At 57.7% G+C, this 10,537-nt stretch overlaps 2 protein-coding genes across 2 annotated transcripts in view; one reads left to right on the top strand and one right to left on the bottom strand.

The window, feature by feature from the left end:
* Positions 1-4,551, top strand: part of PATL1 (PAT1 homolog 1, processing body mRNA decay factor) — a 66,791-nt gene extending 62,240 nt beyond the window's left edge. Inside the window, exon 18 of the mRNA XM_065755486.1 lies at positions 4,541-4,551. The gene's annotated coding sequence lies outside the window, so the exon portion shown is untranslated. The remainder of the gene's footprint in view (positions 1-4,540) is intronic.
* The window catches only part of KDM2A (lysine demethylase 2A), a 31,930-nt gene continuing 21,891 nt past the window's right edge, over positions 499-10,537 (bottom strand). Inside the window, exons 14-22 of the mRNA XM_065755484.1 lie at positions 6,529-6,612; positions 5,872-6,138; positions 5,525-5,656; positions 5,353-5,442; positions 3,822-4,534; positions 2,688-2,851; positions 2,231-2,389; positions 1,898-2,113; positions 499-1,804 (exon numbers count right to left, since the gene is read on the bottom strand). Of these exons, the coding sequence (XP_065611556.1) occupies positions 1,623-1,804; positions 1,898-2,113; positions 2,231-2,389; positions 2,688-2,851; positions 3,822-4,534; positions 5,353-5,442; positions 5,525-5,656; positions 5,872-6,138; positions 6,529-6,612 (2,007 nt within the window). The 3' untranslated portion in view covers positions 499-1,622. The remainder of the gene's footprint in view (positions 1,805-1,897; positions 2,114-2,230; positions 2,390-2,687; positions 2,852-3,821; positions 4,535-5,352; positions 5,443-5,524; positions 5,657-5,871; positions 6,139-6,528; positions 6,613-10,537) is intronic.

The following is a 10,537-nucleotide window of genomic DNA, read 5'->3' as shown; positions in this document are numbered from 1 at the left end:
ACGGTTTGCTTTAACCCTTAATGCTTACATTTAATTTTAAAGCACAAACATCAGAGATGGACTCTAAATTGCCAACAAAAAATATATATTTACAATATTTCTCCGAGGGGGAGAAGGGAGGGGAGGTTGAAACAGAACAAAAACACAACCAAACCCTTAAACGATAGGAACTGTTCTTGTGGGAGGTGGCTGGGAGCAGTCCGGGTGCTTTGAATCACTGAGTGATTTCACATATAGAACTCTCTCTTTTCTTACTGGTACATCGCCTGTCCCTGCAGGGGGAAGTCTGGGGGGGGGGGGGGGGGTGTAGGGGGCAGGAGGGGGGCAGACCCCACACCGCTCCCCATACTTCTGTCCTTCGGGTGGCAAAACTCAAAACAAACTCAAAAAGAAGAAAGAAAAACATTGATTTTTCTGCTGCCTTGCACAGCAACCACCACCAGGACAGAGGTGGGGGGGCTCTGTCCCCCCCCACCCCCTCCCCACTGCTCACAGCACCCCCGCAGCCTCCTCTCCTCCCTTATTGCTTCTGGGGCCAGGGCCCCGGGGGCACACGGGGCTGCACTGTGCCATGCACCGGGAAGAGGAGCAGCAGCGGGGCAGGGGCAGGGAGCGAAACAAAAGAGCGACCCAAAAGATGCCAACCTTTTTTTTTTTTTTTTTCCCTCACATCTTGTTTTTTTTCTTTTTTTTTCCGATTTTTTTTTTTGTTCCTTTTTTTTGCTTTTTTTTTTTTTTTTTCTTAAAGTGCAAAAAGCTCTCTGCTGCCCTAGAGAGAGGTTCTTTGGACCAACCGCTCATTGCAAAGGAAAAAACGGCAGCTAAAATGGGGTGGGGTTGGGGAAAGGGGGAGGAGGAGGAGGAGGAGAGGACAAGGCAGCAGGGCAGCCCTGCCCCACAGCTCAGCGCTTGGCAGTGCCGGGCCCTGACAGGCAGCTGGAGAGGGAAAAGCAGCAGCTCCCACTCCCCCTGTGCTCACTCACCCCTGGCTGATTATTTGAGTCCTCCCTGAGCTCTGGGGGCTGCTCCCCTAGCCTAGACTTGGCCATTGCCTCTGCACAGGGCTCTGAAGAAGCCCCTGGGTGGAAGCTCCATCCCCAACATTGGAACCCATGCCCTGGCTGTAAGGCTCCAGCCCTCACCCTCACTGAAGGGAAAGAAGGGGATCCAAGGGCCAGGTGAGGGGACTTAGAGCAGGGCTCAAGCTGGTGGTGGCACTGAGAGAGGGGGTCCGTCCCAGCTCTGCTCCCTCCTCCTTGGAGAGGCCTCAAGCTTTGTGCTAACGGGGAAGTGACAAGTATTTCAAGGCAAGGAGCTGGGGAAAAGCAGGGGAAAGAGGGTGCCCCATTTCTCCACCCAGGGATCTCTGCAACAACCTCCGCCTTGGGAGCTCCCTGCTGCAGGCCCGGTTCTCCTCTCGTACTGGCCAGCCTGGGGGGGGATGCCCATATCGGCACGAGTCCCAGCGGTAGGAGGAGGAAGGACAACTGAGCGAGGCCAGTCCCGGCCCTGCCCACGAGGAGGCAGCGGCAGGGCAGCGAGGGCAAGATGGGAAGGCGGAGGAGTGGCTCTCAGAGGGGTGGGCTCTTTTCCTTCTCCTCAGTCTGCCCTGGGGAGGGTCTCTAGCTGATTTTTTGGATCAGCTTCTCATCAGACAGGCAGTAGAGGCTGTTGATGGACAGGTCTGAGATGAAGTGCTCACAGGCTTTGCGAGTGATCTGCTTGCAACCTCGCAGGTCGATTAGAGTGACGTTGGAGATGCGGCGCAGGTACAGCAAGGCCTGGTCTGTCAGCTTATTGCAGCCTGCAGGGAGAGGAGAGAAAGGCTGAGCTGCGGTGCCTGCACCGAGCAGGGAGGAGGAAACCACCGTGTGTCAGTAAGTCCAGCAGCACCCACCTGCCATGTTGAGCTCAGTGAGGGAGTTGCGTGTGGAAGAGCCCACAGCCGTGAGGAGGTTGGCAGACTGGTCCGTAAGGTGGTTGCAGTGGCTAAGGTCAAGGTGGGAGAGCAGGGGCATGTGGCGGATTATCAGCCGCAGCGTGGCATCCGTGATGTCCAGGCCAGCAAGCCGGAAATCGATCATGTTGCGGAGTTTGCTGCGATTGTCCTGACCTGCAGAGGAAGTGGAGAAGCTGAGGTCAGGCACGCGGTGCTGTGCCGGACCAGAACTAGTGACGGCTCCTGCCCCGTGTGTGGCTCAGTCATCCTGGCCTCACGGCAGCAACTTACTGGGTTTATCTGTTGGAGGCGTGAGCAGGTCCCGGATCTGAGGGTCCTTGATTCCTACTGCCCACCGAAGATCAAGGGTCCTGAGAAGGGGGCAGCTGGAGGTACTGAGAGCACAGACTGCAGACCAGGAACAGCCTGCTAAGATGAGGTCTTTCAGGCCTGCCAGGGAAAAAAAAGAAAGAGGTAACATGTCAGCTGGGCTCGGCCAGCTCTGAGGCATCTCAGGTCTCAGCCAGGTGCAGGAGTAAACAGCTTCTCTCCCTGCCTGAGGTGGGACACAGAGCCAGGCCCCACACTGGAGCAGTCAGAACAGGTGCAAGAAACCACGACAGCAGCTTCCCAAGCAAGGGGACGCAGGCACCCAAGAGTGTTACTGCTGGCAGATGCCCCTCTTGCTATGCTTCAGCCACTGGGGAGCAGGCTGGCAGCAGGGGACCACTTTCTGTCCCACACTCACCTGGCAGCCTGTTGATAAGCCACGTGAGCTGCTTTTTAGAGATGTTGGTCCAGCTGAGGTCAAGGCTGATAGGTTGTCTTTTGATGATACCACTCAGTGCCTGGGGGGTGATGGACTTGCACCTGCTCAAATCTATCTTTGTCCACAATCTCTTGTCACAGCACCTGGGGACGAGGACAAGGTTGAAAGTTGAGTCCTGAGGGTGTCATGGAACAAATGGCAGTCATTCTGAGAGGACCCCAGCCCTGGCAAAGCTCCAGCCACAGAACAAAGCTGCTCCTCCAAGCTGGTTGGTGTTTCCCAGACACGGGAGGTCACTGGGGGTGCCCGGCCACCCAGGATACCCAGAACAGCCCCAGCAGAACTTTGCTGCCATGTAAGAGAACTGCGTGGCAACCACCAGCCTGCTTGCTCCCCAGATATGCTAAGATTTTCAGTATCTCTGCTCCCAGTGGGCAGTTCCATCCAACAGCCATAGCAGCACTCTCTGCGTCACCAGAAGCTGCTGTGGAGCCTGGAGGTGGCATGAATCCCCCCCTCTGCAACAGGAGCCAGGGACCCAACCCTGCCCCACACCCAGAGCAGCCATGACAGGGTCCCCCACAGCCTGCCATGCCCAACACTCACTGATCAAAGTACGCTAGCCCTTCCCTGCGGTGCCATTCCCACTGCTTGGCAGCTATAAACCTCTCGGTTCCCCATCCTTGTCAGTTCCCAGCTCCCCATGCACAGCTGTCCTGTTGCCAGCATTGTTTTCAGCCTGTGCCCCCTCAAGGCATTCCCAGGCTGCAAACCCATCCCCGCTCAGCCCGTACTGTGGGGCCAGGAAGGGCAAGGACTGCACAGGGCAGTGGGTGAGGAAAGGCCACCAGCACCTCACAGGGACACGACAGGGGATGCAAGTGATGCCGTGTGATCATCTCCTTGCAGAGGGGACAGGCAAGCACAAATGGAAGGAGCTGATGGGGGTGATGCTGCCTGGCAAACACCGGCGCCAGAGAGGGGAGGAAGGCACCAATGGGTTAGGGGGTGAACGATCCCATGCCCCTTCCCCTCGCAGCTGCCCATCAGGCCTCAAGCTCCACGAACCAAGATGCAAGCGGTCCCGGCAGCACTGCCTGTTCCCATACTCACCACTTGTACCAGGTCTTGCACACCCGCATGCACTCGCAGAGCTCCCTGCGGGTGAGGTAGCGGAAGACAGACATCCACACCTCGCGTTGCATCCAGCTCTCCTCACCCTCCTGTACCCGGCCCCCTCTGCCATTGAGGCGGGCAGCCCCCCCCTCCTCCATGTTCTCATCGTCTTCATCCTCCTCCTCCTCGTCCTCCTCAGCAGCTGCCTCATCCTCCCCCCCGCCCCGTGGGTGCATCCGGGCAGGCGTGTGGCGCATCACCACGCGGGGAGAGTGCTGCAAGTTGGCAGAGGAGGCAGTGATGGCTTGCAACTTGGGAACAATGGAAGTGCCATGAACATCTTTGGTGGGGCGCTGGAGCGTCACGGTGAGGTAGGAGCCATGCAGCTTGGCCTTCTCCACCTCTGACAGCTCCTTCTTGCCACTGGGGTTGTTCTCTTTCTCCCGTACAATGGTTCGCTCGGTGGCCTGGAGCCGTAGAAGCTGGCGCCGCTTGAAGCGCTCATCCCTACTAGCACTGTGGTGGTCGCTGGGACCAGTGCCTGGAGACGAGCGCGTTACCACGCCGCGCGGTGATGCTGGGTCATGGATCAGCTGTAGCATGGGGGTGGGTGAGTTGGGTGGGGGGGTCAGGGGCTCCTCGCAGCTCCGCAGGGGACGAAGCACCTTGGCTTGTGCCATGTCATCGTCGCTCTCTTCTACCTTGCGCTTCTGCAGGGAAGCGGGACGGCATGTTAGCAGGGCCGGGAGAACGCGCTCCCCTTATCCCTCAGTGTCATGAACCACACCCACAGCAAAAAGAATAAATAAATAGAAATCAGCGTTTCCTTCTCTCGCAGAAACACCATCCCCTGAGGCTGGGCCTGGCCTGTGCACAAAGGTCCCCTGGTTCTCACAACTGCCGGGATCACAGCTCAGTACAAGGCACCGAGGGGACACTAGGGTGCTCATTCTGCCTGCTTGCAGTGCTGGGGGACCCAGGAGCCAGCCAGACGTGCACCCCAAGCATGCACATCGCCCAGGAGGAAGTGAGGATGCTGCAGGACACTGCCCAGTGCTCAGCTTGCCTTGGCTGCCCTGCTCCCATCCACGGCAGCAGGCACAGTCCTGCAGGCAACACGGCAGCGGTAGGCCAGCATCCTGGGTGGTGCCAGCAGCTGCCAGCGGGCTGAACGCTGCCGTGTGTGCTCTGCTCGCTGCCTGGCTGAAGGACCTGGTAGCACTCTTCGTTTCTGCAGGAGCCTGGCCCTGGCATGCCAGTGGGCTCCCTAGGAGCCAGAGATAAGAGCAGGAGATGTCACTTGCCAGCCCTGAGGCCAGGATGCATCAGCATCTCCTAAGTCCTTCAACCCAGCGTTGCGCCCTCGTTGCTGCCCAGTGGGGCCCCCCAGTCTCCAGCCCGCCCCCACAACCCTGCCCACACACCTCCAGAGCCACTTCCCTGCCCTGGCTGGCCCAAATCCTGCTTTACCCACACAAGGACACGGGGAACACATGCCCTCCCTGCCTCAGTGTAGCTTGCCTCCTACCTGGCCCTTCTCTGTGTCGTCACCCTGGTAGCACTTGGGACATTCCCAGCAGTTGGGGAGCTCGTCATTGAGCAGCCCTTCCCCATCCATCTGCAAAGAGAAAAGGGCAGTTAGCAGCACCCTTCCCCACCGCCCAAGCCCTGCTGGCCCAAGTGCTCACACTGCTGCTCACCTGCAGGCAGCCAGGGTGAACAATCTCATTGCAGATGCAGCATTCCATAAGCTTCTTCTCAAAGTCCTGCGAGTCCTCGTTCTGATCCACCTCCCCACAAAGCGCACACGTGACCGAGTGAGGCAGTCTGGGCTACAAAGGAAAGCAGGGGTGAAACCGGCGCAAAGCAGAGCAGTTTCTCCATCTCTTCCTCCTTTCTCTGTCACCTAAACAATGGAAAAGAGCCCAATTCTTCCTGCAGGAACCAATCTAGAGCGATTCCTCCTCTCCCTGACCACGGTCAGCCATACAGAACTGTCACCACACTGCAGCAGCCTTCAGTGAATAGGATCAGACCACGGACTCACCGCTAAGCACTGCCGGAGGACGCAGGACTGCTTCATGCGACCAGGTCCACCAAACTTCTTCATGTCCCTGCAGTAGTGGCACATGCCACACTCGCCCTGCATGCAGGCCTTGCATTTCCGGCAGCGCACACGTCTCCGCCGGGCACCTGACACAATGGGGGACATCGTGGGCCTGATGGGGGTTGGGCGAGGGGTTGGCTTCATGGTGTGAGGCTTGGTGATGGGTATGGTGGGCAGGCGCACTCTCAGCCGGGCCTGCAGCTTTAGCTGGGAACAGAAGAGGGAAGGAGTTGAGGTGGGTAGATGGTGGTACCTCGGTGGGACAGCACACATCTACCCCACAGCATCTTTATGGTAGGAACTGTGATGCTGTACGTGCTCAAAAAGCCAGCACAAGAGCAGAGCCATGGATGCACCGAGCACCTGAGTGCCATACCCGCAAATACCTCCCACTCTCCTCTCCCAGAACAGTGGCCCATGTCCTTAAGGAGCACAAGTATCCTGCAGAGCCACAACAGATCCCCCCCCGACACCAGCACACCTCAGAATGGAGGTAGTGCCACCAAGCCCCAGAAGCATGGCAGAGAACTGGCCAACCCACACATGGTTTCCCCCCCCCAAGGAACAGCCACCCATGACCCTCCTTATAGCTCCTACCTTGTCTCTCTTGGGCCACTGGACAATGGGGATGCCTGTAAGTGCCAGTTTGGGGTCACTGTTTGCGTATTCTTCTAGCAGCAGCTGATGGAAAGGGAAGAGAAGAACAAAAGACAAAAAGGACAAGTGTGAGCAGAGTGCAGTGATGCTCCTGCCAGCCAGGTGGGCACCAAGCAGATGTCAGGGCCAGCGTGGCTCAGGTAAAGCTGGCAAGAATCTCTGCCCTCCCCGCATGCCAGACAAGCTCCATCGAGCTGTCCGCACGAGTGCTTTCATTTACTGCATTTCAGCCCAAGGCCCCACACTGCACACGGGCAGGGAGAGAGCAGCAAGCTCCAGAGATGCTGTGGGATTTGTGGGGGTGAAGATGCATACAGGCCCACTCCCGCCCCACAGCCAGGGAACACGCATCCCAGTGCCTCTGGGGTAAGTTACTGCAAGTTACCTCCTGAGCACCCTGCATTCTCCAAGGAGGTTGAGCCTTATGCCCGCCAAACGTGCCTGCTGCAAAGGTGCCTTATTTACGTGGTGTTGCCATGGCCACACCAGCAGGAGCCACCAGCCAGCATCCCTGCGCCCATGTATGGTTGGCGACATCATCCCTAGCCCTATCCCCAGGGACTGGCTCCAGCACTGCAACCCCACACTGCTTTGCAGACAGGAAGCCACGGCCTCCCCGGCGCACTGCCTGCAGACCTTCATCCTCCCAGCCCACCGTCCCTGGACGCCAGCTGAAAGAGAAGGTCAGGGACCAAGGGTGCATGCACACACACACACGTGGGTACGTGCAAGGAGCTGCAGTGGGGGGTGGTGGTGGATCCGAATCAGGGGGCTTGAGTGAGGACAGGACACCCGGCTGCATGCCCCAGGGACAGAAAGGGGAGCAGCAAGCCCGAGCGCCTGCTGGAAGAAAGCAGGGACTCCCGGGTCCCAGAGCCCCGGGTCCCCCCGCAGTCCCAGAGAGTCCCCACATCCCCTCCCTGTCCCGCATGCATTGCCAATCGCCTGACCTTGCGCTTCTGGAGCAGCCGCCACTCCGGGGCGAAGTTTGATGAGCCCTCTTTGTTTCGGTGCCTACAAGGCAAGGGCTGGGCCCCCCCCTTTTTGCCTGAGCAGTGCCGGGGGCTGGCTCAGCTTATGCGGCCCCGCGCTGGATCCACAGTCCTCAGGGACATGGCCAGGAGCACACCCGCACGCCCTGCTCTGAGCGGCCCCTGCTCCTCCCCAGCTCCATCCAGCAGCCACGCCAGCAGCCGCGTGCTCCTCTTGAGCCCTTGGGCAGCAGCGGCAGTTTCCTGAGCCTTAAACAATGCTGCTGCGTCACCCACATGCGGTTCCCAGCAGTGCTTTGCAACGGGAAGATGGCAGAAGAGAAAAAGAGAGCGAGCGAGCAGAGGGCAGAGCCATTCTGCTGCAGAGCCGGGAGGGGCCGGCACGGCGGTTACGCCGCGCCAATTGGTGCAGGGGCCCGGCGACGTGGCCTACTGCCCACCCGCTGCCGCCACCGCAGCCGGAGGAACACAGCCATGCCCCCAGGTCAAGGGAGAGCCACCCCAAAGCCTCCTTTTGTCTCCTGCACAGCAGATTCCAGGTTCTTGCTGGCCGACAGCCTGGGCGTGATCAGGAAGAAAACGCTTCAGTCAAGGTGAGGGGAGGACTGCCCCAAAACGCGGGGAATGCATCCCTGTCCTAGCAGCCTGGAGGCACGAGCATCTCACCATCAAGTCTGGGAGCAGCTGCGTCCCCAAAGGCACCAGTGACCTTACCACTAGAGGAGGACAGCCCCACAGCAAGGTCACGATGATTCGTCAAGATTCTAGTCCATCCCCCCCCCCCCGGTTAACATGGAGGGAGCCATTCACTTAAAGTCCCCAAAAGCAGCACTAGGGGAAAGAGGCCCCCTTTGTACCTGATGGCTTCTTGCAGGCAACTGCAGCTCTTATGTGACCCCATGCTAGGACTACCACCACCTCCATCAATGCCCCAGCACGCACGCTATGTCCTCCAGGGTCAGCGGCAGTGCACTGGAGACACATGCCAAGCCTGTTGGACCATATGTGGAGGTCACCTCTGCTCAGGAAGGACAGCAGAGGGGCCCTCAGCCCAGCCTACTCTGTAGGAAGAATCAGACGTGCTCGGAAAGCCATGACGCTGGGAGCCCCAAAGCCCGATCTTCACTGTCCAGCTCTGGTGGGAGCAGCCCCTGCTCAACACTTCTGCATCCCATCACCCGCAGGAAATGTGGACCAGGATGGCCACAGAGTGTCCTGAGTCACTCCTAAGGGGAGGATCAGTGTTTTTACATCCCCTAGGCTTCGGCAGGATGCCACAATTGCCACTTCTCTTCAACATCAGCACCTAGAGAAACCAACCACCTTGGGAACACAGATCCCATCTGGCAGATCTCCAGGGGCAGGGACGGAAGAGCACGGCAAACATTCTAGACAGATGTCACCCATGGGAGAAGCACAGCAAACAGGGGAGAAGCACTGGCAGAAGAGCAAGGAGACGGCTCTGATGAGGGCAGACCTTGCGCCAGGTATGTGCCTGATGCTCTAGCACCTCTAGGCAGAGCCCAAATGCAACTAGTTTGTGACTGTTCCTCTACTGATTTAGAGGAGTGAAGATCTGAAGTCATGGGCAGAAGCAGTCCACAGGTGACAGGACCACACGTGCCCATCTTTGCCACTGATCTTTCCAGCGACTCATCCAGACCATGGACAGCGATACACCTGGAGGTGCTCAAGGCCAGGCTGCATAAGGCCTGGGCAGCCTGATCAGGTCGGCAGGGAGCAGCCAGCCCACAGCAGGGGTGAGGCTAGATGCGTCAACCTCATTTCCCACACTAGCAGTCACTCGGATTCCTACAGGCCCTTCTCATTTAAGCTACAGCAGAGCAAACAGCAGCAATGTAGTGTTGCCAGGAACTGACCAAAGGATGCAGGCAAAGCTAAGAGGTCAAAGTGGAGGCAGATGCAACAACATGCTCTTCCTGCTCACAGTGTTGATGCAGCCCTTTCTGGAATGGCTTTGCAGAGTTTCAGTGGACAGACAAGTCCCTCTTACCACAGAGCTGGAAGCAGGTCTTTGTCACATCCAAAGTGTCAGGTGCCACCACGTGACAGCTCTGGACACAACTTGTGACAGGATGCAACCACACATGACCCAGCACATGGGCATCCTGAACTCACCATCATCACACAAGAGACAGCATGGAAAGGCAGCGTTTGCCAGGTCTGTGCCTGTGGACACTGGTTAGCAGAGTACAGATAAAAGTATGTTGGGGCACTGTCTGGCCAGAACCACCAAGATTCCTAAGGGGGAAAGCCTGCTCACAGCTGATGCTTCTCTGGAGCATTCTGTGATCCAGGCAGGGCCATGGTGGCTCAGACACACACGCTGCCAACTTGAAAAACCCCAGGAAAGCAGATGCAGCCCCTAATAGACTCACACAGGCTCCTGTGGCCAAGTGCCTCTGGGATCTACAAGCCATGGTCAGCTCAGCTTCCGTTCAAACCACAGGCTGCATCCTGCAAGAACAGATTATCAAATGCCCCACAAAGTCTGAAGACTGCACATGGAAAAGGAACAGCACGGAGCAGGATGCTCCTAAGGCTGTGTCTGGCTGTCAACTTTGGTACAGGCAGCTGAACAGGTCACTGTCAGGAAGAAATGGAGCAGGAAGTAACTGCAGGTTAAGGAAGTAGGATAAACTTTACAGGGAACACAGGCTGAAATTCTCATTTCAACAACGAAAAGGCGAAACACCAAAGAGGCAGACTCCATGACCTCTGTGAGTCCCCTCTAACACTGAATATTCTACGATTTTATGACACATAGAGGCAACAAAACAAATCAGACATAGCACAGTGCAAAGTCAGACAAAAACTCTCATATAAACTAGGATCATCACCTCGTGTGAACAACCCAAAGGAATGCAGACAAATCTACGTGGGACAAGGCACTCCAAATATCAGTGTCCAACAGCCCAAGGAGGCCAGAGCCAGAA

This window comes from Cyrtonyx montezumae, unplaced genomic scaffold, assembly GCF_038088225.1.
Source record: "Cyrtonyx montezumae isolate F1298 unplaced genomic scaffold, pur_monq_1.0 scaffold_10, whole genome shotgun sequence".
Taxonomy (NCBI): domain Eukaryota; kingdom Metazoa; phylum Chordata; class Aves; order Galliformes; family Odontophoridae; genus Cyrtonyx; species Cyrtonyx montezumae.
The sequence above is the reverse complement of the archived record's forward strand: the minus strand, read 5'-3'. Positions and strand labels throughout refer to the sequence as shown.